Here is a 26,795-nt window from a genome sequence, read left to right on the forward strand (position 1 = left end):
AAGTAAGCACCCTCTACAAGGAGCTAACCGAGGTGGCTGCCACGAATCCGAGCCAGCTCCTTACCTCTGAGTAGCTGTGTTGCTTTCACATTTGATCCGAATCATGTAAACCCAGAGTAATCTGTAGAGGGATTCCAGGGCTACTCGAGCCATCTTGGGGTCTTTATTCTACAAGAGAAACCGAGACGTTAAGACTGCAGAGAAAAGATGACCCTTCTTTGAACGCCTGGAAGAGGCAGGCCCCTGGCGTGTGGCAGAGGGCCTACAAGGCACACTGCATCCTTGGGGACCTGTGGGGTATTTGCTTCTAGATGCCCCTTAGATAAGCAATCCAGGAGGAGGAATCCAAATAGCCACAAAGGTGGGACAAAGAAATTCTGGGGGAAGTCACATCATTCTCTCCTTTGCCAATGTGCATACTCGAGAAATTGCCTTCTTCCTCCAGTCCTAGGAAACTCAAGGCCTACAGCCCAAACAACAGCATCAATCTAGGGCTTCCATGGTTTATTATGCCCCCTTGCAACATTGTTTTTTTTTTTTTTAATTTTTTTTTTGACAGGCAGAGTGGACAGTGTGAGAGAGAGACAGAGAGAAAGGTCTTCCTTTTCCATTGGTTCACCCCCCAGTGGCCGCTGCGGCCGGCGCACCACGCTGATCCGAAGCCAGAAGCCAGGTGCTTCCTCCTGGTCTCCCATGCAGGTGCAGGGCCCAAGCACTTGGGCCATCCTCCACTGCCCTCCCAGGCCACAGCAGAGAGCTGGACTGGAAGAGGAGCAACCAGGATGAGAACCAGCACCTATATGGGATGCTGGAGCTGCAGGCGGAGGATTAGCCCAGTGAGCCAGGGCGCCAGGCCGCAACATCGTTATTGTTTGGATCCCCCAGCCCTTCCCACACAATCCCATCTGAACATTTTCCACTGTTAATAGAGATCAACGTGTTCTAGGTGCTGTTGGAGAACCCCGGGAGCCACTGAGACCAGACAGACCATGCAGGAGCCCCGTGTCCGCAGGGTGGAGAATGGGACAGAGGTGGCGAGAACAGCTGAGTCACAGCCGTGGTCATCCAGGCCGCAGCAAACAGGCCAGAGCCCAGCATGGATGTCAACACCTGAAGGCCACCACCTTCATTCCTTACTTCGGACTTTCCCTCCATCCTTTCAATCATTTTTATAGATTTTTTAAATCTACAAAATGTTTCCTGAATTTGCTATCTTCTCCATGCCTGCTTCCTCTGCCATACAGCTCAGCTTCCAGCCCTGTCACCCGGGCTGCTGCAGGAAATCTGCTAATCTCAGTCAGTTCAGGTACAATCCTCTGTATTTAGCAAGCACTCACTGGGCGGTTTCCAGGATGCCCACGGGATCACGTGGGCCTGGCACACCTGACTGCTCAGTGTCTGAATTGGACTTACCTTTTCTGCCTCTCCTCCTGTTACTCTTTCACACTCCATCAACTCTGGAGAGGCCATGCTCACGACCCTTCCATGTTAGGAGAACCTCCTACCCACAAATCTCTTTTCTTCCAGGTACACAGTCAACCTCTGTGTACAACACAATCCTCTGTGCAGCTTTTCTGTTCCTCTCCTATGTCCTGCCCCCCATTCCATTAAAATCAGTTATTCCCTCCCGAGCGCTCCTGGACCCACGCGCACACCTCAGTCCTAGCCCTCACACTCCTCACGTATGGGGGTCTCTGAAAGCACGGGGCACTACTTACCCCGGCATCCGTTCCACTGGGGCTCCATAAGTGTTAGCTAAACAGCCTTTCAGGGTCAGTCTTCCCCTCCTACAGGACTGCTGCCCTTACTTCTGTTGTCTCTCCATGTTCATTTACTTGTCTCCTCAGAGCGGTTCTACCTGCTTTGTTCCTCTAGGTAATTTGGGTACTGAGTTTTGCAGAATTCACAATAGTTTAGAAATGACTTGGGATGAATGTTGCCTTTGAACTGCTGACTGAAAACCACATGGATAATTTCTATGGGAAAGACTGTCGCCAAGTAGTTTTCAGATTTAAGGAAGACAGGTGTCTTAGGTACATCCACTCTAAACCCAACCTTTTTGTGTAATCAGTATTCTAAAAGCATGAAATTCCATATGCATTGAGGTCTGTTTTTTGGATGTTTTTTCTGTTCTATTCGTCTCTTCAAGTATTAATATCACATTCTTTTAATTGCTGAAGCTTTATTGTGTGTTTTAGTATCTCTTCTGCCCTGCCTTCCACTGTCCATTACTCTTTTAAAAAAATTTTTTATGGTTTTCCCAGATGTTCTTGCATCTATACCCTTCCAAATAAACTTTGTATCTACTTGTCCAGCTCCTGAGGGAAGAGAGGACCGGACTTTTTAGAAACATGCATTTATACAGAAAGGAATTTTGGCTTTTTGCCTGCTAATATAATAGCTATAACTGATTAAATGCTCAAATTTTTGTGTTACTTAAATGAATCTGAAACTAGTAAAATTGTATTTGAAATGTTCTGTTATTTAAAAATTTCACAAATTCTGATCAGTCTTCCACTGCTCCAAAGCAATAAAAAAAAATCTATGGTGATACCTAAAAGGGTTGGGGGGGGGAGTAAAAGTGGCCCATGCACACAGACAGCCTGGGTTTGAATCCATCCTTTGCTCTGCAGCTTATCAGCTCTATGGCTAACCTTGGGGAAGCTCTTTGGATTGGATTTTCCCTGTCTGTGAAATGCAGATAATGCTCTTATCTACCTCCATAGGAGTCTTAGGAGAGTTGCAAGAGTTAACGTAGCCAGGGTATTTAGCCCTGGACCAGTCTATGGAAAATATCATTACAAATGAGGCAGCAGGATTCAGCAGAAAACAAGGAAAATGTTGTCTCTGCCTTTAGGGAGCTTCTGGTCTAGTGGAAATAGTCTCTCTTGCAAATTTCTCTTTATTAATCTCTATAAGAGGGTCTTCAAAATATTCATGGAAAATGTTTATTATGAAAAACCTACTTTTAATATGTTTTGTACCAGCGGCGGGCATTTGGTGCAGTGGTTAAGAGGCCACTTGGTATAGCCACATCTCATACCCAGGTGCCTGGGTTTGAATCCCCACTCTGCTTCTCTTTTCAGCTTCCTGTTAATGTGCACCCCAGAAGGAAAGTAGCATATGATGGCTCAAGTACTGTGTCCCTGTCATTCATGCAGTAACAGTTGATTTCTGGGCTCTTGTCTTTGGCCTGGGCCAGAAGCAGCTGTCGTGGGCATTTGGGAAGTGAACTAGCAGTGGATGAAAGCTCTCGCTCTCCCTCTGCCTGTTAAATAAAATTTAAAAATATCTTAAAAATTTCTTTACAAACAAACTTATCTTTTAATGCCATTTTTCCATGAACTTTAAAAACTGCTCTCATGTCAGGGTCTGAGATTTGCATAAGTGTACCATTTGAGATTCTTTCATATACTCAAATGTTATCTCCCGTAGTAAACCATACTGAGGAAGGGCAAGCGTCATCTCCCTTTCACTGGGGACATCACCCAAGACCTCTAGGTTACATGTTTCATCTTAGTGTCCTCTGTTCTAGTTTCAACTTCTTTCAATCATTTCCCATGTGCCCCTGCCTACCTTGTCTCTGCATCTTACTGTGACTGATGTTCTGCCACTTGTAAGACTATGAGGAACCAGCACTGTGGCACAGTGGGTAAGGCCACCATCTATGGTGCTGGCATCCCATACGGGTATCAGTTTGAGTCCCGGCTGCTGCACTTCCTATCCAGCTCTCAGCTAATGTGCCTGGGAAAGCAACGGAAGATGGCCCTTGCCCCTGGGCCCCTGCAACCACGTAGAAGCCTGGATGAAGCTCCTGGCTTAGGCCTGGCCCAGACCCGACTGTTGCAGCCATTTGGGGAGTGAACTGGCAGATGGAATATCTTGGTCTTCCTCTCTGTAACTTTGCCTTTCAAATAAATAAGTCTTTTAAAAATAAGAATATATGAGTATTTGAGACTATCTATTTTGCTCCTATAGAAGGGCAAAGTAGTTGAAACAGGTATTTGTTTTCTTTTTGCCCATGGATTATGTTCTGGCAATGGATTTAGAGCATTTCAAGATATCCTCACTGATTACTGCAATTGCCTCCTAAATTGATTTCCTGGCCTCTTTCATTCCCTGCAGTCAAATGAGAGTGTAAAAATATCAATATGATTGTCTACCTTTCTACATTTGAAGTCTTCCAGTGGCTTCCAATCTCCTATTGGCTGGAGTCCAGGTTCCACATTGTAGCACGTGAGGAGCCTTTTGTGAACAGGATCCCTCATCTGCCGCCACCTTGCAGCAGGTGCACTTCACCCTGCACCATCCCTCCTGCAATTCCTTGAATGCCTTGTGTACCGGCCAGTCCTTGATCTGCTTGAAAAATTCCTACTCCCCAGCAAGATGCAGTTGGATGTCACTCCCTCTTACTACGTTCCCCTGTGCCTCCAGTCCTTCCCACACTCTCCAGACATCGGCAAATGCCCCTGCTTCTGGTTCCTCAAGTGTTATTCTACTCCCTTTCTTGAGTGACTCCTACCAGACGGGCAACTCCATGCATTCTGATTTATTTTTGTGTCCTTCAGGGCTGACATAGTACAGACTGGATATCAAAAACAAAAACAATCTGAGTAGTAGAAGAAGAACTTGGTGCATCAGCAAGATTTTTTTAATATAGAACCTGTATGAAAGGTAACTTGGTTTGTAGCTGAAGCAAATCTTTATGCTATCATAACAATAGGTAGTAGTTAATGTCTTGCACTTGTACGGCCCTTTGGTATTTCAAAGGTGCTTTCCCATAGCATCATATTGGTTTTATAATTAAGAGGGGCCTAATGAATTGCTCGAAATCATCACATTAGTGAATGACAGCTGGAGCAGGAACTGATTTCTGCTCTAATAAGCATTGTTTTCAAAGAAATCAGCCTGTATGTATTACATGGTGCTTACTGTAGCATGCATTATTATTAATAATGTACAATATTTTAATTCCCATAACATGTGGAGTCAATACTGCTATTGGTCTCATTTTATAGAGGAAGAAACCAAGGCAGAGAGTACTCGTATAAATTAGCCAAGGTCACACAGCTAATAAATAAACAGCAGAGCCAGAATTCGAACCTGAGTAATCTGGCTGCAGAATATTCAAAGCACTGTAATTTCTACTTCTCAATATTAGATGGAGGCTGCTCAAATATGTTATTGGGACCTACAAAGCTGTACTCCCCTTGAAAGGAAGACTTCTTCATTTGTCATTGTGTTAGTTTAGCAGCTAACATAAGAGATACTAGATGTATACTCATTTTCATGATGTAGACATTTTTAGGATATGTCCCAAAACACTGGTCTCTGCTTCAAGATCAAAGACCATTCTTCCACTGGAACCTGTATCTTCATCAATTAATTAACCAACAATTAATTAACAGTGTATTTCTATATTTATTATGGCTCTGAGGTTCATGGATAAAATTGTTCAAGAAAAAGGCAGGCTCCAGAGTGGATCTTCCCAATGTGTCTCTCCTCTGTGCCAGTCACTGATGCCATATGACATGTCAGTCTGCCCAACGTCGACACCTTCTTTACATTTAAATTTAGTTAAAGTATTCTGGAGTCACCAGTAACAAACAGGGATGACTGAATTTACCGATAAGTTCGTTGGCAATGGGGTCATTGGTACAGAGCAGTGCTTCTCAAGGTCCATCAGCTGATCACCTGCCCCACATCACCTGGGGTGTTGTGAGTCAGAACCTCTGCAGGTGGATCTCAGGAAGTTCATTCATAACAGGCTTCCCTAGAGATTCGTATATAAACTAATATAAGGCTTACTGACATGGGTAGGTAACTTATTTTAGTAATCCACTGATCTTGTCATAATCAAATACTTTCTAGCCTGCTCTTCCATCCCAAACAATGCCAATAAAGTCAATCGGTTTTCTTTTCCATTATATATCTTTGCATATCATAGTCAATGCTTTCCTTCTTTTTGACATTTCTTTAGGATACTTAACTCATAATTTACTTTGATTATAACTCATACTTTCTGGGGGCTGTGTATTATCCATATTACACATTGTTGTAGCTTAGGATAATCTCTGAAATTACCACACCAATAGCTTATATAGACTATTCTATTCAGTGGTTAGTTAATTAAGGCATCATGGAAAATACACTTGCCATTTGGTCACTAATTTTTAGGCCTAGTTTATTTGCACCATTAGAATTTATAAATTCTATTTTGAAATGTGTATTTTGACAGAACTGGAACATAGATGATATGACATTTACTCAAAGTTATAGAAATGAGGTTAACATTTAAACAGAGTAATTGCAACATTGAATATTAATATTCCATGCTGGTCTTTTCATAATACTATCAGCTGAGCATCTCTAATCTAAAAATCCAAAATTTCAAATGCTCCAAAATTTGAAACTTTTTGAGAACTGACAGAATATCCAAAGAGTTCTGAAGTTTGGATTTTCGGATTAGGGATGCCCAACAAATAAGTCTATTCAAACATTTCAAAATCCAAAAAATTCTTAAAGCTGAAACTCTTCTGGCTCTGAACATTTTGGATAAGAGATACTCAACTTACATAGTCATTTACAGTATAGCTACTAGCATACTCTTTAAATTTGGGATCTACAAAGAGAACAGGAGTCATTTAAAAAGAAATGATGCCATACATCTCAATACATTCAGAAAATTACTGTGGGATCCTTCATACCTTACTCAGTGTACCCATTTATAAAATAAAGATATCATTAATAATTTTAATTTTATATGGGAAATATGAAAAAGGCACTTCTTAAACCTCACTGTGATTATCACACACAATATGAAGTGCAGAAAGCAAATTTCATCTAGTGTATATACGGCAGGCATACTTGTTTTGAGATTCTTATTGGAAATGCAAGTACCTTGCTTGTAGCCCCCTTCCTTGCCTCCCTGAATTCATCATTCTCTAGCAGAATATCCTATTTGTCTTTATTTAGGGCAGTTATTACTACCTGAAAGCTGTCTTTCTCACATATTTATTTACTTGCTTATGTCTCTCTCCTCCACCAAACTATGTCTAAGAGACCCAGGAGCATTACAGTCTTATTCATCACTTACTAACAGCACTAACAGCACAGACTATTGCATTCCTCAAAAAATAAATCAATAAAAAATCATAAATAAAATCTCTGCAAGCATAGGGAGAACTCAAGATAGCCTGTGGGCCCTACAACTCGCCTGGCTCAGAACAGACCTCCCATCGTGAGCGCTTCTGCCTTCATCATTAATCATTGGGTAAATGCACTTCTTAACCTCTGAAGCTGAGGTTTCCTTTTCATTGCTTTTTTCTTTTTATAATTTGGGCCTCACAGATATACTATATTCATTTTTGTAAAAGAAATTTAAAAATTCTCCCAGGTCTATTTTAAAAGATAAGAAACTAGCACATAGTTTTTATGAACACAATAAATTTTATATTGCAAAAGAACTATTAAATCAAGTACCCAAAACACATTCCTTTTATTTTCTTTCAGAATTAGCTCTCGTATGACAGACATGCAGGGAAGGCATCATTTTTTCTTAGAGCTCAATATATCTGATTTTGACAGAAATACATAGATAGAAAAGTATTGGTTTTCACTGAGCAGGAGTTCTTGAAAGATGAGAATGTCTTGCCACAAATCTCTCTTCACTTTACGATGCATAGTGCTTATGGGAGGGGAGTTCAAAAAGCTCATGGAAAAACACAATTAAAAGATGGGTTTATATGGTGGAAAAAAATTGAAGTCCATGCAGTTTTTTTTCCCTAATACGTGTCTTCCATGAACTTTCTGAAGACTCCTTGTGTGCATGAATTTCAAAGATTTCTGCACCAAAGTAAAGATTGCCCACAATTCCATTTTTATTTCATGATTTTTGAAGTATACTTGGATATGGCTGGATGAGTCAGTTGAGGGTAGGTGTCAAGTCTGTGCTCCCAAAGCAGCCAGCACCTGGCCGCCTGATGCACAAGGTTACAAGGGCCCTGACATTCAGTGATGGTCTGAGAGCCTGGTGACCCTCCTGCACTTCCACCCTGCTGACATCTCACTGCCCCCTGGAAAGCTCACCTCTGCGGAATACATCCAAGACAGCTAGCCAAGTTCAAGTGCAGGACTGACACCAGGCTCACTATTCTAAATACCTGGTGGGAGGGGGAGGCAGGGAGAGAAGGCTGCTGGAAGGTGTATAGGGGGATGGGCTGGTGGGTGGTCCCTTATGAAATGATAGGGTCAGTTCTAAATCCCATAAAGTATCGGCAATACTCCAAACGATAAACATGTCTGAAGCCACGTTCACTATTCCTCAGGTAATTCTTCTCTGTTGACTCTGAGGAGGTTTGGAAAGTTTTCTGTATATTAATGACTTTCATAAAGGGTCCTATTCAAATCCCTACTGGGTTTAGTTCTAAATATATGTGATACGCTTTTGTACCATTGGAACTCATCACAGAGCTTTTAAAATATCTCTTAGCCTTGGGGTAATGAATTCCAACAGTTTATTACCCATAAAGCAAAATATCATTGCCTTCATTTTGCCTAATAACTACCTCTTTCATGCTTCCCAGGATATGAGGCCTCTACAAATTACAGAGGTATCTCCCTGCTCCCAATCCGACATCCCTCGTGGCCTGTACCATGAATTCTAAAGTTCTTTACATATCCCCCAGTGAAATGCCAAGCACTCCCAGGTCAGGACCTAATTCTCGGCCTAGTTTTTATATAGTTGTTTCTCCACCATTCCCACTTCGGTTCCACCTCCAGCACCTCACACAACCAGTGGGCATTTACACAAATGTCTGATAAACCGATCTGAATCCTGGAATGTGGTTCTGTCAAACATTACTGCCTCTCTCCCCCAGAAATTCTAATGTGTAACGTGTTTATAGAGGGAAACATTGTCAGAGGCTTTCACTTCTTTCTGGTGGGCTCTGATAAGAACTCTAGACAACATTCTAACTTTGAAGAAGTTCAACTCCAAAACAGATGCTCTTCCACATCTCAAAAACAACCTCGGACAACACGTTTTGGCCTTTTTAGCTATAGCAATAATTTGTCAGGCCAAATTTCATTTTCAGTCTAACCCTAAATTCAGCACAGACACCTTAAACATATTTTCAAAATAGTGCATTTTTACCCATTTCCCTTTTGTTTCGAACAAAACTATCATTTTCCATCTGCCTAAAATGTAAAAGACAAAGCCATACTTCATTGCAACTAATACCTGCCTAACTTAACAGCAGGCCAGATGACCAAGCAACATTGGCTTCATTGGAGTTTTATGGCAGAAGGACAAACCCGCCAATACAATACCTGAAAGTGGCCATTATATCACCGTTGATAACCCTGAAATGCATTGCATTTTTCAGAGCACTTAAAAGCTTAATTCTCTATCCACTGCTATTACATTTCTCTGCCAATGTGAAGGAAATGAATGATTCTAATCTTAGCTTTCACCATCAGCTTTTCCAGCCAGTACACAGTTGGTGCTTAAAAGAGTGCTAATGCAGATTATTCTGTAATTATGGTAAATGTTGAAATAATACAATAAATCTTACCCACGTCATCAAATTAAAGTGTCTTAGGAAAAAACAAACAAGGTAACATGTATAGGCATATACCAGATTTTATAAGTATATAAAGTATTTTTCAAAAACCTCAAAGCAGCAAATATCAAACCAGTAAACAAAACTGAACCACATTTTAACTAGAAATGAGTGTGAAAAATCCATCCTAGTTGTATTTATATTTAGGGATGATTTTTATTTAGTTGTCTTTTATCAGTAAGTCACTCAAACTTAAGGCATATTTACAACTTCAAAGTCACAAAGCCAATTTCAACCTAATCATTATAATTGGAACTGTGGACTCCTCGGTCTCAGGGGACATGACCTATTCCTCGTGCCACCTGACACTCAGCACCTGTGCTGCCTACCCGGAGACCAGCAAATGCTCCGGACTAATTGGCTGTCATGTGGCTTGAATAGAATACCTTTAAATAATCACAAAGGACAGAGATAGGAGATAAGCATCCTCTGTTAAGTGTGCTAGGTCAATCTTTTGACAGATGGAGGGTTTTTTTTTAAATCTCAAAATATTGTCCTGGACTGGAGGTGATAGGGGAAGGACAGGAGAGGTAGACTGAGCTTCTAAAATCAACTCATGTCCTCTGTCAGCTAAGGATGGTCTTTGTTTTATTTTAGAACTATCTAGATAAAATGTGCCAACAGATGCATGGAATGGGGCTTTAAATTCTACCCCTGAAGTGATCCTTATTAGAACAGATTTATTTTCCCAAATATAAGTCAGTTTCCTTATCCTTAGTCATTTTCTAAAGTTGACTTAGTAAATTTTCATTATTCCTGTGGGATAGGATAATTACCCCTGTAGACATCAAGAATCACTCCCACAAGCACATATCCCGCCTACGATTATGAAAAACAAGTGATACTAACCTTGAGGTTGGATAAGCAGTTGTTGAGGAAAACGTGCCACCTGTTCAGGAAGAGCTGCTTCTGACTGACACAGAGCAGACAGGTCACCAGGGGGTACAAGGCCTGAGGAGAAAGGAGACGAGGTCAGAGGTCACCGGATGATTCATTCAGACTCCACAAGGAGGCAACACAGCTTCCCTGCACCCACCATCCTTCCCTCCCCCCTCCACTCCGGGAACAGGTGGCCCTGAAGAAACAGCAGGGGGCCCGCGGCTCAGGGATGCTTGCTGATACTGCTGTGGGCAGATTCATCCAGCATCATGGATGGTTTAGAACAATATGTTTCATACAGAAATGTGATTCTCTGATGCAGCCTGCATGTACAAATTTTAAAAAGGCAGCATCATAGATCAGTTTCAGTCACCAGAAAAAAATTAAAAGCACAAAGGCACTCTAAACCTGAAAATGTTATTGGCTTTTTCCCTCATAAACATCTACTGGTTTACTAGGTAGGTGTATATATTTTCTTTTGCATGCAACCTTCCTGTAATTAAGGAAGATTCCTGAAAGACATGTTATTGCACTGGTAAACTCCACCAAGACAAATTTAACCGCAGGAGGAATTTGCTTACGACCGAATAAACAGAGGTGCTACTGTGTTTTTCCTGTCTAACTGGGCCAGTTTCCCACTGCAGCTGGAGATGACAGAAAAGCTAATGGGCCATACACCACAGCATACATGCAGTACCCATCACCCTTTTGCTAGACCAGAAAGCATACGTGTTTTACTGATACTTTTCCTCTCCACCAAATTTAAGGCTGGTAAAGATTCAAACAAAAATGTAACTGGCTTATCTACGAACTTGAATTAGGAAGAAACAATTGCCACGGTGAGTTCCAAGGCTTAAAAAATTCATTACCTTAGTTTTAATGGATGTTGCACTACCTCTACCATTGAGTACAACTCTAATGCCAGTCATCAATCTGCATGTGGTTATCAGAATGAGCAGACAGGTAGACAAATGAGGAAATTCAGTTGCCCTATCAAAAAGCGGCTTTAAATACCTGCTCAGATCCGGTGGTGATGTTCATTGGTCGGACCCTAGCTACCCATGCCAGTTGCCAGCCAGCTAAGCTACCTGCTTTCGCCAGACCATCACAATTACAGCTGGTATACCACTTGCTGACCCGCAAACTAGAGCTTATTCACCAGAGAGTATAAAAGTGGTCATCTGGAAGAATTTCCTATGCTGTTCTTTAGCACCAAAGCCTTCCCAAGAATTATTTTCCTAGTCTTTAGAGAACCTATTCACTGGGCAAGTGTCTATTTTCCAACCCCCTTCCCTGCCTGTTTCAATTTTAATTTTGAGCCAGAATAGGCTCTAGAGGATTGAGAAGACAAACTGTTATTACAAACTTTGGCCTTCAGATTGGGAAAAAAAGTTCTCAGAAATTCAAACAAAAATCAAGTTAAGCCAATCTTAAAAATAAACAACAGCACCCTTAGGACCAGAAGGGTCACCTGGAGAGGCCTGGTCTCATCCCCTTATATTATCATGACTCAATCATGGTCAACACCAAATGTGAACTCCAGAGTTTGAAATGCTACCCCTCTGAGGGAGTGGTAGTAAGTCTCCCATCTGTGGACTCCTTACATTTCTCAAGTAGATTTCTGTCTAGGACTTTGAGCCTCTGCAGTTTTGTTTGTGCTTTGGATTTTCTCAGAGTTACTAACCAAGGAATGCTTCTTTCGAGAAGAAAGCTCCAACGTGGTATCATACAGACTTTCCACAAAGTTTCTAAGGCAAGGAACATTTACTTCATTTTTAACAGCCTGAAAGAGAAATGCATGTGAATATTACATTAATGAACTTGTTGATTCTGTAATCCAACTAGAAGAATTTCTTAGCAATGAAAATGTAACTCACAGCAGCAACTGGGACAAGGATCTCAACAAAAAGCCCAGCCAAGGCATGCTTGATGTCTTTGTCTTTGACCTCTAGGAAGTAATGTGCACATTCCTAGGAAGTAAAAAAAAAAAAAAAATGGGGAGGGAGAACAGATCAAAATGTGCACATGAAATATATGCAAGCAAACTAAGTAGCTCAGACTCTATAGTCTACAGAAATCAGTGGATTCAAAAGTTAATCTTGGAATCTAACTCTACACAATGGCCTCAATGATATCTAGCAAGGATAGATATAGTGAGTTTTCTCACTCTCCTTCTATTTCTATTTCAGGTAACTATGCTGAAAGGACAGAGCATCTGTAACCAGCAAGCACACAAGCATGCATCCACTGAATTACTGGTTGAGTCACTCATTCATTTCCAACAAATTTCTATTGATTACTTACTGTGTGTGGGGCCCTGGGCTCTTGATTAGCCCACAAACTCAGATCCCCAGGGAAGGTAAACATGGCAGGAGGTAGAAGACATTAAACTTATTTTAGGCCCTATGCCTGACAGTCCTGGGCACACAGCTGTTTACTTGTTCGCCTTGACATTTTAGGTGTGTTTATTATTCAGATAGTTTCATAAGCAAGTCTGGAAGGCGTCCTTTCTCCACCTCAGGCAGGGAAAACTTTGGAATAGTTCCTCAGGCAATGATGCCTTCGTCTGTGGATCCTGTAGGCTACTTTCGGTTTCCTAGGGGCTCATTCTGTGGGTGTGCTGGCTTGCCCAGACTTCTACCGACCCCGACCCCTCCTTCCAGGCCTCACTGGCAGTAACTTACCGTAGTCTATATCAGGTATTGTTTTCATTCAAGAGGCCAAGGCTATGTGTATTTGATGAAGCATTAATATCTGCATTTTGGTTTTTACCCCTCATTTTCAATTACCATTAGGAGAATCACCAAAATTAGTTTCTTTTTTTTTATTTATTTTTTTTATTTTTTGACAGGCAGAGTGGACAGTGAGAGAGAGAGACAGAGAGAAAGGTCTTCCTTTGCCGTTGGTTCACCCTCCAATGGCCGCCGCGGCCGGCACGCTGTGGCCGGCGCACCGCGCTGATCCGATGGCAGGAGCCAGGAGCCAGGTGCTTCTCCTGGTCTCCCATGGGGTGCAGGGCCCAAGCACCTGGGCCATCCTCCACTGCACTCCCGGGCCACAGCAGAGAGCTGGCCTGGAAGAGGGGCAACCAGGACAGTATCCGGCGCCCCAACCGGGACTAGAACCCAGTGTGCCGGCGCCGCTAGGCGGAGGATTAGCCTAGTGAGCCGCGGTGCCTGCCTAAAATTAGTTTCTAAAGTTCTCAGTCCAAGACCTCACCAACACATGGGCAAGACCAGCATGGGAAGTCACCGAAACAGTTTTTTCAAACAGAATGGAATGTGAGAGTTTCCAGGACTGTGGCCCTTTTCTTAATTATTTTGTATATGTTGTTATTCAAGTACATAGAAACATGAATTATCAATACACGGGGTGGGGGTTAAAAAATAATGGAACAGTTACCAGTTACTGAGTGCTTGTCGTGTGCTAAGAATCCCGAGAAGTGCTCTGAGGTTAGTGTCATTACTGCCACCCTCAGACATGGTAGGTGAGGCTTGGAGGGATAAAGTGGGGCTGGCCCAGGTCACAGAGCTCACAGTGAGGCCCAATGAGTCTGATACACAGATTCTCTCCCTCAGCATAACTGAGCTATAATTCATAGACTACACGATTTATCCATTTAGAGGGTACAATTCATTGGCATTTAATATGTTACAGTTGTGCATCCATCACCACAATCAAATTTAGAACATTTCAATGGCCTCAAAAAGAAACTCTGTGCCCCTTAGCAGTCCACCTCCCTATCTCTCCTCTAACCCAGACCTAGGAGTCCGTTGGTCTAATTTCTGTCTCTATGGATTTGCTTATTCTGGACATGTCATGTAAATGAAATCCTATGTGATCTTTTTCATCTGTTTTCTTTTACTTAGCACAGCATTGTCAAAGTTCATGTTCATTGTAGCATGTACTTCATTATTTTTATGTCACATAGTATTCTATTATATGGACATACCACATCTTGTTCACCTGTTCCACTTACAGATAATAATATCAGGTTATAGAGATTTGGGTTATTTCCACTTTTTATCTATTATAAATAATGCTGCAATGAACATCTCTGTGTTAAAGTTTTTATACGGACATATGTATTCATTTCTTTTAGGCATATGATTGGCCCTCCATATCCACACATTCTGGGAATCTATGGATTCAATAGCAGATTGCAAATATTTGCAAAAAAGAAAAAGGTTATGTTGTTGTTAACATGTGCTATGTAGTTAGGCCTATGTGACTGTGTCTGTTGAACATGTACAGAAGTTTTTCTTGTGGTTTTCCCCTAAACAGTATAGGGTAACTATTTATATCTTACTGACATTGTATTGGGCATTATAAATCATCTGGAAATGATGTAAGGTGTAAGGGAGGGTATGTGTAGGTCATATGCAAACAACACACCTTTTAATCTAAGAATTTGGGTATCTGAGGATTTTGCTGTACATAGGGAGGTCCAGGAAACAATTCTTTTGGATTATGAGAGATGATGGCATAATTAGGAGTATTCCTGGATCATACAATAATTCCAGTTGTAACTGCCTGAGAAACTACCAGGCCATTATCCAAAGTGGTTGTGCCATTTTACATTCACACCAGCAGTGTATGCGGGCTCTAATTTTTCCACACCTGTTGTTATCTTTCTGATTGAAGCCATTCTATCGGGTGTGAAATAATATAGCCTATATTTATATTGATAACCTCTATATCTAAGCTCTGCAGTAAGACTGCCACCAAATCAGATTCACAGTAGCATTATGGAATCCCTTTTGATACTAAAGTTTTGAAACCTCTTAAGAGGATTTCATATCCTGCTAAGAATATTCAACAATTATTGTTACACAACATGAGGAAAACCGGGCAATAGACAAAAGACCTGAATGGTTTGGTAGATTTTTTAAATTAAATCTCCTTTTATGGTAATGAATAAAAGAGAGATCTTTCTTCATTGTTCAAAGTTCTCATGCCTGTGAATTTAATGTAGCTGATCCAATACAATCAATCTTTAAAAAAAAAAAAACCAGCTATATTTTATTCATAGAACAATATGTACCAATGAGTGAAGAAGAAAGTCAACAAATAAGAAATTCTTTGCATCCTACTACAAAGATGATATCAAAATTTAAACATGAAATTTTATGGGGCTGGTGTTGCGGTGTGGTGGGCTGAGCCTCCACCTGCAGTGCCAGCATCCCATATGGGCGCCAATTCATGTCCTGGCTGCTCCTCTTCTGATCCAGCTTTCTGCTTGTGGCCCAGGAAAGCAGTGGAGGATCGCCCAAGTGCTTGGGCCCCTGAGCCTGTGTGTGAGACCTGGAGGAAACTCCTGGCTTCGGACAGGCCTGGTTCTGGCCATTGCGGGCATTTGGGGAGTGAACCAGACAATGGAAGACCTTTCTCTGTCTCTCCTTCTCTGTGGCTCTGCCTCTCAAATACATAGATAGGATCCTAAAAAAAAAAAAAAATCAAATTTTATGATATGCAACACGTGCATACATTTGGTTATAAGGCAAGGCACTTCATGAACTACAGAAGAGAGGGGAAGATTTTATTTTGCTATATTGACAAGTGTAGATGCTCTTTGATTTATGATGGGTTTACATGGTACCTTGAAAATGTTGCAAGGGGAAATGCATTTAATCCACCTCATCCAGCAAATTCTCTGGTTTAGCCACACAGTGCACTGCAGGGGATGGCTGTGTCCCCCTGTGACTGCAAGGCTGACTGCAAGCCTCTCTCTGCTCAGCATGGTGAGAGGATTAGACAGCCTCACACTAGCCTGAAGATCTAAACTCAGAATTTGAAGTAGTTTTCTACTGAATGGCTGTTGCTTTTCTTCTACTGTGAAGTCAAACAATTCTAAGTAGAACCTTTCAATGGTTCTATAAGGGGTTTTCACCTTCCAGGTCTGTCATTTGGACTAAGGAAATCGCTCAAGTTGACATTCCCTTAGCTCTGTTGTCCAAGATATTACCTGCATGAACTGGAGAGAGGCCTCAAAGTCCTCCACTGGATACATCTTAATTCGAAAAAATTTCATCCCCATAATCAAGCTGATAATGCTTTGAACCACGTAAGGACTCTGCTCTTTGTGCCGTAATTCTTTTAGTTCTGCCATAAATTTCTTCTTTACAGCCGGGAATCTAAGTAGAGAACAGAAGTGATTTATCAAATACAGGGCAGGATTATGTTAACATTTACTGTACATGAGTGAGATAGTTATCTTTTCATTTGATTATTATTTATAGCCCTTGCCTATATTCATGCTGATCTAGGCTCTTTTTACTTTTTTATTTGTTGCACTCTTTATTTAGTGGAGCATTAAGTCTTTCACTGTAATGTAAATTAAGAATGTTGTCTCAATTAAAAGAGAAAGGGAAGGAGAGAGGGAATATAATATTCTTAGCAATGTATCTATGAACTACATTGAAATCTGCTCTCTTTGTCACATTAACATGAACCAAAATTTTAAAAAAACTTGTCAGGAAAGTCACTGCAATGGGAATAGTTCTGGGTCCTTTGAGTCAGTTAAAGTACAAAGGTCATCATTTTGTAAGGATTTGATGTTTGGGATTCGGCCAAGAGTTCAATTTTCTCCTTCTGCTTCTTATTGCAGCACTCAACATCGCCTTCAGGCTAGGGGTGCAAATCCAGGGTTATGTAGACTCTCAAAATGGCCCAGCCCTTAACTTGAGCAGGCTGAAAAGCTTCATGTCCTCAGACTTAGCAATTTCCAGCCAACATGCAGACCCTGGGGCCTCAAGTTTCAAATTGTGAGTACATGAGCAATAACACACTAGGTCAGCTATTTCCGACAAGCACAACTTGGACTTGTACTCCAAATAACACCAAGAAGGATCTCTACATCTGCTCCCAGTGTTTTCTGTTGCTATTTCTTTTACAGTTTTAGGTGAATGATCATGGAAAAATATATTTTTGGGTCAAAGGAAAAATGTAGTAATGAGAACATTCAAATCCTATCTAAAAGATGAAGACGAATGGACCTTCTACTCTATGCATGGGATTTTTAGTTTTGTCTGGTGAATGCTAAAGAAACAAAAAGAAACAGTCCCTAAGCTCAATAAGCTTAACGCATATATATTGCTTGAAAGTAAAAATAGGCCGGCGCCGCGGCTCACTAGGCTAATCCTCCGCCTAGCGGCGCCGGCACACCGGGTTCTAGTCCCGGTCGGGGTGCCGGATTCTGTCCTGGTTGCCCCTCTTCCAGGCCAGCTCTCTGCTGTGGCCAGGGAGTGCAGTGGAGGATGGCCCAAGTCCTTGGCCCTGCACCCCACGGGAGACCAGGATAAGTACCTGGCTCCTGCCTTCGGATCAGCGCGGTGCGCCAGCCGCAGCGCACCGGCTGTGGCGGCCATTGGAGGGTGAACCAATGGCAAAGGAAGACCTTTCTCTCTGTCTCTCTCACTGTCCACTCTGCCTGTCAAAAAAAAAAAAAAAAAAAAAAAAAGGAAAAAAAAAGAAAGTAAAAATAATAATTACAACTATAATATAATCATAAAGGTTTTAAAAAACAATCAATTTTAGGCTAAGAGGAAAGAAAGTAGTAGCAAATATTTGAAGTACCCAAAGGAAAAGAGATGAGAGATGTACACATAAAGATTATCTAAGATGGGTGGCTATACTATTAAACACACAACACACACACATACACACACAAACACACACATTCTTAGATTCACTGTACTTTGTTGCATCAGGTTATTAGCCCAAGCAAAAGGGTTAATTAAGTGTGAGACACGAGTAGAAGAGGTAATAGTGATTATAAAGTTAGAGGTAAACGAATAGAATCCCAGACATTTGGTGTAACTCTTGGCACCTCAAAGTAGAAATTTTAGGGCAAATAAAATAGGCAGCAAGCACACAGGGATTGTTTCACCAAAACCCAGTGCAAATGGCTTTTGAATGGCAAGTGAGGAATCAGAATTTGCAAGGGCTGGAAATTTTCTAGTTCTTGGTTTAGGTGGGGAGATGACACAGTTCATTTTGTAACAATCAGTGTAATTGTATTTTTTTATTTTTTCTAATTGCTGCATGTATTTAGTAATAAAATGATATTAAGGAGGCATTAGAACAGAAAATATAAATAGCTTAAAGAAGACTTAAATACATTATGAATGTGGTAATCCCTACAGGATTGTTAACATAATTAGGAATGTTTCAGGGCATATTCCTAATCTGTAGTTGCATTTTGTGGATTTCTACAAAACATCTTCTTTCAAGCATTCTGGACTGGCCCATTCTGATATTTCTTAAATGTTATTGAAATAATGTCAAAAATAATAGTAGCATTTATTTTATAAGTAAAATATCCTGGATATTAACTGAAAAATTAAACACAGCATTTTCAGAGAAGGAAATTAGCAAAAACTGAAAAAAAAACAAATTTCATTTAATAACTTTACAAACTGATGGTATTAGAGGACATCTCCTTGAATGAAAATTTAAAACTATACCCTTAAACATTCTGGAATATAAATTCTAAACTCCAATGTCATCATTTCTTTCCTAGGTTTCATAGAAAAGATTGATGTCTTGGATGATGATGATGACAGCAGTAAGTAGCATTTGCTACACAACAGCCATGGTCAGCACACTCTACATGCAGTCACTCATTGCATCCTCACAATGGGATACTTGGGGTACTGTTATATCTCTGTGACAGACAAGAAAATTGAGGCAGATAGTTCATAACTTGATAAAGTAACACAACTGCTATAAGTTAGACCTGGAATTTGAAGGGAGTGTCTGACTCTAGAATTGCTGTTCTTGATTTCTATGCTACACATTGTACCACCACTGCTCAAAGTGCGGTTCTCAGACCAGCAGTGCCAGCATCACCAGGAATTTGTAGACTTTCACATGCTTTGCCTCTGGGCGCAACCTACACTTAGAGGCTCAACTTTGTTTCCCAGCAAGTTCATATACGGAAGTCCTCACCACAGGTACCTCAGAACATGACTCCATTTAGGGAGGAGGTCTTTAAAGACACAATTAAGTGAAAATATCACTATGGCGGGTCCTAGTCCAATAGGACTGGTGTCCTTGTACAAGGAGGAGATTAGGACACATGCATTCACGGAGGGAAGAACATGTGAAGACAAAGGGAAAAGACAGAATGTGCAAGCCGAGGAAAGAAGTCTGGGGAGAATCCAACCTGCTGACATTGTGACCTTGGACTTCCAGCCTCAAGAACTAGGAGGAAGCACAGGTTTGCTGTTTAAGTGCCCAGTCTTTGTATTTTGCTGCGGCCACCCTAGCAAACACACATATGAGCAACTGCTTAGCTAAGTAGAAGTGCTGAGTTTGAGAATGAGTGCTAAGAGGGGGCAAGGAGCAGTTTCTCCAAACACCTAAGTCACCATTCTACTGAAGAAGAACGGAAAAACTTTCTGACAAATAGAGACTTCTGAACATGTGATGAACTCTATCACATAATTTAGTTACAAGTTGAATGCATTATTTATTATCCGGCTAGATGTGAATGCTACAAGATCAAGCACATAGGAGGCACTCAGAAAATACACCGAGTGGATTAACTTCCCATGGGGATAATGCGTCTCCTGTCACAGGAGGTATCCGGCAGAAGCTGAACACATTTCCCATGCTACAGAGCTGTCCCCTGCAAAGGGCACATGGTTAGGCCACTTCAAGGCCCTTCTTTCAAACTTGAAATCTTATTAATGTGATGTGACTTCTGCTGAGAAGGAAGCATGGGCATTCCTCATAAAAAGGGCCCACATTTAAGCACTGGTTTTCATCTCTAACCAATGAATGCAACAGGAAGAAGAAAAAGGAGAGTTATCCGAATAACACAGTATTTCAATATCCCCGTGAGTTAGTGGCTAAAAGTTTATTTCTATTTTAAAAATACCTTTTACTTTTAAAAGCCCCAAATGACAAAGTCATGTTATTTTTGCACAAAAGCAATCCAAAAATCTGTTTGTACTTAGAATCTGTTCTCCATTAAAATGATTTTAAGGAAAAATAAAATTGTTTATGATCTTTCCTTTAGTATTTATTAGTTAGTGCTGTATTTAATACAATAAAACTAAATGATTATACCTGTTTAGTATTCCATAAAACTCACATAAAATAAACCTGCTTTAAAATTTACAGTACATGAGAGTGCAAGAATATATAAAGCACGTGTAACATAAAGGGAAAGCAATTTTAAAATGAATATTAGAAGAAATCATCACTATTTAAGTTTATATACCAAGTTTTGGCTAAGGTATTCAAAAATCTAATTTTAATGTAACTGACTTCAAAAAAAGTATTACCAGGTATACCACTTAATAACAAAATATCTTCCCTTTAATGACAGGAATGAAGCAGCATTATTACTAGTAAGAAAAAAATTAGTGATGCAGCTAAATTCCAAATACCTGAGTTTTAATCACTAAGGTCATAAAGAGAAAAATATTTCATATGCATCACCACAGGGAATGGGGTGAGCAGTCTAAAATTAGAATTATTCTATTACTCAACTTTATAGAAAGAAAGTTCCCTGCACTGCCCTAAATCAGCGTACATCCTTTTCTTCCCTCCAGAACAAAGGAAGCAGTGTTCTGAGACTGTGATAAAAATAATGGTCCTGGAGTAAAAGAAGTATTGTGACAAGTCATGGTAAGACCCTAGTTTAAGATTATACCAACTGTCAATAAAGGAGTGCACATATCGTCTGTTGAGAACAAATCATGAGTTATTTGAGTCTGCAATTACTACAAGAGCAAATGGACCAAGGTACTCAAAAATATCTAATTTAAACCTCATTAATTTTTGAAGGAGGTAAATACTATGTGTGAACATCACTTAACAGCAACAAATGTCCCCATTAGTGACAGGAATGAAGGGATGTCCCGGTGACTGGAAAGTATTGGAGCATTGTCCAAGCAGAGGCAATTACTTACACCCAAATACTGCAGAACCAGGACAAACGCTGACGTCACGAAAGCCACTGTTGGAAAGAAAACACTGGCTCGGTGGATCATAAATCTGACCTAATATGGAAATTCCTACAACCTTAGAATGTTGCTTAGTTCTGATATTGCTTCTCAGAAAATTCACGGGCAACTCAGAGTCTATGTAGCGAAGGGAGGTCATTTGATGATATTCAATATTATGCATAATTCACAAAAACTAAGAAAAATACAAAATGTCATTTTTGGCACACTAAACTTTCCAAATGATAGCATAAGAGAAATATGCTAGGAAATTTACAAAGGAATTACAGAGGAATATATTGATATTTTCAGGGTTTGAAATATCAGCAAATATGCATATTAATACCTCATTTTTCTAATCCTTTTTAGGAATGAGGTAGACACACATGAATTAATTTGTCAGATAACTGCAGCTTATCCATTCAAAATGTCAGTACCTTCCTTAGTCATTTGCAATGGAAATCTCTCCAAAATGTATTATACCTTTCTGTCTTTAATGACTCATGAACTATAATTATCATAGTAGGCTAGAGTAAAAGTACATATAACTTTATCATTAGCTTTAGCCCATTTGGCCCATATAACTTTATCATTTAGCTTTTTGTAATTAATATGCATATTTTTAAGAAATTTACTCAAAAGGTAGAGAGACAGTTGTCTACTGGTTTACTCCTCAATGCTCTTAATGGCCTGGATGAGGCTAGGCTGAAATCAGAAGCCAGACACTCAGTCCAGATGTCCTGTGTGAATGGTGGGAGCTCAACACGTGAGCCATCACCTGCTGCTTCCCAGAGTCTGCAGTGGCAAGAACTTGAAGTCAGGAGCCCAAGCTGGAAATCAAACCCTGGCACTCCAATATGCAATGAAGGCATCTTTAGTGACTAGGCCGAATGCCTGCCTCTATCATTAAGTTCTTTATATGCTTTGGCTAGTTTATTTCTTTTCTGTTGCTGTCACCCTTTGACTTGGTATTTTTTACTGGCTTCAATGAATCATCCCCTAGAAGTTTCTTTTCTCCATAACACTAACACATTATGTGTTAGAAAAAAAATAGGTGGTTAGGATAAGTAGACAAACTGGGTTAGATTAAATCATGCCAAGGAGTGTTTTGGGTGTATTTCTTGAGCTCTTGTCTATGTTTTGACTACAAAAGGTTGCTGAGTAAGCTCTGAAAAAATTTTTCTAATATAAATTGTGTTTTTGCATCTACTAGGATAAAGATCTTTTTGAGGATTGTATTTCCCAAGAATCGGAGCATCACTACCACCTCTGGATTGAATTCACATCATGCCTGGCTCATTGTACCCAACCTAGGCATTTGGGATTTTGCCCAATTTGCCTCGAGGCTGGGTAAAATGAAGGCAGGTAAGTAGGGTGTGACATCACTTTTGGAAGAAGTGTATTATTGCTAATAGTCTAGCACTACTTTGTTCTAGCCTGCTAAGTAGCATTATGGGGCCAGATAAATTTAGCAATGAGAATTTTCCCTTGACTTGTTTCCATGACAGAGTCTGGGACATTTTTAGCTCTGCTGAATTAAGTGAGGTCTATAGGAAAAGGGCCATGCTAGAATGGAATTTTCCCACTTACAGATGACATGTGGCGACTACCCACTCATGGACTACAGAAAACAGAACTTCTAAAGCTGATAAACTTTGGGCTATCTGGCTAGAAAGAAAAGGCATCTGGTTAGTCCATCTCCTTCTTAGAAGCAGCAGTCTAAAAGCCATGGACTCAGTAGGGTCTGGCCCATTCTCCAGATGAGAAAGGTAACTTGGTTCCTGCCTTGAATGAGCTTCTATTTAGTTTCAGGGACTGGCACACATGGAAAAAAGCATCCAAGGCCCATGTGAGCTCACTCACACCCCATTCATTAAGGACAGAAGAGGCACTCATGTCCCCATGGTAACAGGTTCTGACGTCCACTTACTTTGCTTGTGCCAGCACTCCAATGACTTCTGCATACAGGTCGGCCACGATGTGCATGTTGCCAGTGTTTGGACCAAGGTACCTGAGGAAGGCACAGTTAGACAAGTCAGGGGTCCTTGGTCATCCAAAAAGGGCAAACCACTGATTAAGTTTCAAATTCCCAATGTCAACATCTTACCCTTCTTTGTATTTGAAGTGCTTGAAAGCCAAGTTAATAACATCATGTATTAAACTGTCTATGACGGGATGAAGTGGAATCTGAGGGGGAAAAGATGAACATTAAAAAGCAACAATATCAGTAATTCTAATGACTACGGATGCCCATTAGCAGCCCGAAAACATGATTCCTAGGGCCCAGTACTTAGAAACAATGTAATAAACTCAAACTTTCAAAGCTTAAGTAGCTTTTATATCAGTAAATTTTATTTAAAAATAACAGTAAACTAATTACCCACCTGTTTCAAAACTTCTATTAAAACTAAAGAAAAAATGAAATCAATGGCGAGGTCCCGTCTTTCCATTAAATAATCTCGCTGCTGTTCATCACTGTAAAATGGAAAATATTCACAATAAATGGCACCAAAGATATTCTTAGAGTGACATGACCCATCAAAAATCTATCCCCAGTGGACTGAAAACTCATCCTTTTTACAAGATGACAGTGGAAATACATGCTAACATTCTATTGTCAAAGTGGTACACTAGACAAACAGGATTTGAAGTAAGAATATTTGAATTTAAAATTTTCAACCACATTAACTTGAGAAGCAACTTGTGAGTCTACAATCTCATCCTGTGGACTTCCCTAAAGTATCTTTCATCCCAGGAATTCTATCATCTGTAAAATGTGATACAAACATGACACAGCTGTCATATAAGTGCAGTGGAGAATGGCCCAAGTGCTTGGGCCCTGCACCCGCATAGGAGACCAGGAGAAGGACCTGGCTCCTGGCTTCGGATCCGCGCAGTGCACTGGCTGCGGCGGCCATTGTGGGGTGAGCCAATGGAAAAGGAAGACCTTTCTCTCTGTCTCTCTCTCACTGTCCACTCTGCTTGTCAAAACAAAAACAAAAACAAAAAACAAACAAAAAAAGAAGTGTACAGTGAAAGGAGCTCGTGAAGGTATCTAAACAACGTAAGGAAATACTATGCTTTCCACTCGGAGTGGACGACACAGAGTGGAGAAAGATCAAGAATGGTTTCCCCTTCTTCCTCCCATCCTCTGATCCTGTTCCTCTCACTCTTTGCCACTTGAAATTGAAAGGAGAAAAGAAGACGTGAGGGGGTGTGGGAAGAACAAATAAAGAGCAGCAGGAGGAAAGGCAAAGCAGAGTCATTTGCACTCGTTCCAAAGCAGGGAAGCAGAATCAGCACTATCAGAAGGCCAGACACGTGCCCTCCCCCACCACACTTTCTGCTTACCTAACGTGCTAAGGAGGGCTCATTTGGAACTGAGCAAAGACAAATGCATACATGAAATGACAAGTTCCTTGGTGCAGATAAGATCGTTGACTTTGTTGGTGCCAGTCCTGGTTTAAAATTAAGCTGCTTTTACTTACCAGCAATTTCTCCATCTACAAAATGGGAGTAATAATTGTATAGGGTCTGAGTTTCCCTTATCTGAAGTGCTCAGCACCAGGAGTGTTTTAGATTTCAGAGGAGGGAGAGGGAGAAGAGGGGGAACAGGAGGAAGAGGGGAAGAGGGGGAAGAGGGGGGAGAGGGGGTAGAAGGGGAAGAGGAGGAAGAGGGGGGAGAGGGGAGAGAGAAAGGAGAGGGGGGAGAGAGGGGAGAGGGAGTTCATTCCCATCTGATGGTTCACTCCCAAATGCCTGCAATGGCTGGAGCTGGGCCTGGGGCTGAAGCTATGAGACAGGAACTTAATGCAGATCTCCTACCTCCAACACTGGTGGAGAGACTCAATTACTTGGCTGTCACCTGCTGCCTTCCAGACTCTGCATTGGCAGGAAGCTGTATTTGGGAGTTGAGGCTGGGGCTCTGAACCCAGGCATTCCAATGTGGATTGTTGGCATCTTAACTGCTGGCCTAAAAACTCTGTCCAAGACTATTCTAAATATGTAATGTTTTCCTTTTGAGTCAAAAGGGTATGAGAAAGAATGGGAGGTAGTATGTAAGATATCAAAAAGAACTTCTGGAGTTTCTTTGTGACCTTAAAGGAGTGGGTTAACAAGGGAAGAAGAAGCTTTGCCTTTCAAGAAGAAATGTATTCACAGGGCAGGAACTCATTCATTTGGGATCCTTGATGAATAGCCCTACCAGTAGGAAGACGGGTGGATAAAACCAATCAGTTGAAGTCCCCTAAGACCTATGAGGACTGGAAAGTGCTAGTGGCTAGCTGGGAGAAAGGGAAAGGTGCAGAGCTGCATTACAAAGCAGGACATTTACAACCCATGCCTTACATCCGTGACAGCATGGAATAAGGAAACAGGAAGTTAGAACCACCAAAAGGAAGGAGGACTCTCAAGGGCAGCCAGCAGCAGCAGAGAGACTGGTTTTGTGTTGCATATGGCTGTTAAGGGTCTTTGAAAGTAGCCACAGGACTCTGAGGAGGTGGCAATTCTTGGAATAAAAAAAAGTAAATTCTGATTCTCTTTTATTTGATAAGTCAAGGTATGCTTCAAGTAAAAGTGAGACATATTTTCCCAATAATGAATTAAGTTTTATTGCTGGTTTGAGGTCTAACTGCTAGGAGGCTGGAGGCATTTGACAAATTTATTTGGCAGTCAAAATGTTGATCTTAGACTAATCGTAGAAATCATAGCCCAGTGCATATCTCTCCCATTTGACTATTTTGGTTTCTAATGCTCCTCCCCACAGTTCCTTATTTATTTTTTCTTGTAACACAAAGTCACATTATTAGCTACATCATGCCCTAGAGACTGTCATTCTTTTGGCTTTTTCCCAAGCAGAAATTCTCTCTTGTTCTTTTTTTAACTTTGTTTGTATAAGGGAAACAAATTTCATATATTTCATATATACAGCTTTAAGAGCATAATGATACTTCCTACACTACCCTCCCTCTCCTCTTTCCTTATTTTTCTACTAATTTTTACAATGACATACTCTCAAGTTACTTCATAATCACAAGTTTAAACCTCCACTAAATGAACAATTCAACAAATAGTAAACAGTAAAACTACTGTTTTTCAAGACTATAGACATGAATTATAAACAATAATCAAATCACAAAATGCCAATTTTACTTATAGCTATTGCATCTTTTTTTGTCTATTGAGAACTGGTTTATTTTACTAAGCATAATAGTTTCAAACTGCATCCATTTTGTTGTGAAAGACATAATTTCATTTTTTATAGCTGAGTAGTATTCCATTGTGTATTTATACCACAGTTTCTTCATACAGTCACCAACTGATGGACATCTGTGTTGAT

The 26,795-nt window shown here is 40.6% G+C and overlaps 1 protein-coding gene across 6 annotated transcripts in view; it reads right to left on the minus strand.

Moving 5' to 3' along the window:
• FRY (FRY microtubule binding protein) overlaps window positions 1-26,795 on the minus strand; it is a 499,640-nt gene that overhangs the window by 161,389 nt on the left and 311,456 nt on the right. For all 6 annotated transcript variants that reach the window (XM_008273531.5, XM_089304252.1, XM_002720581.6 and 3 more), the window contains 8 exons: window positions 23,842-23,932; window positions 23,565-23,644; window positions 23,388-23,468; window positions 16,468-16,636; window positions 12,380-12,472; window positions 12,187-12,285; window positions 10,473-10,574; window positions 65-168 (listed from right to left, as the gene is read on the minus strand). In XM_008273531.5, coding sequence (XP_008271753.4) covers window positions 65-168; window positions 10,473-10,574; window positions 12,187-12,285; window positions 12,380-12,472; window positions 16,468-16,636; window positions 23,388-23,468; window positions 23,565-23,644; window positions 23,842-23,932 — 819 coding nt within the window. The remainder of the gene's footprint in view (window positions 1-64; window positions 169-10,472; window positions 10,575-12,186; window positions 12,286-12,379; window positions 12,473-16,467; window positions 16,637-23,387; window positions 23,469-23,564; window positions 23,645-23,841; window positions 23,933-26,795) is intronic.

This window comes from Oryctolagus cuniculus, chromosome 9 (genome assembly GCF_051225735.1).
Source record: "Oryctolagus cuniculus isolate XC-2025 breed Fujian yellow rabbit chromosome 9, ASM5122573v1, whole genome shotgun sequence".
NCBI classification, from domain to species: Eukaryota; Metazoa; Chordata; class Mammalia; order Lagomorpha; family Leporidae; genus Oryctolagus; species Oryctolagus cuniculus.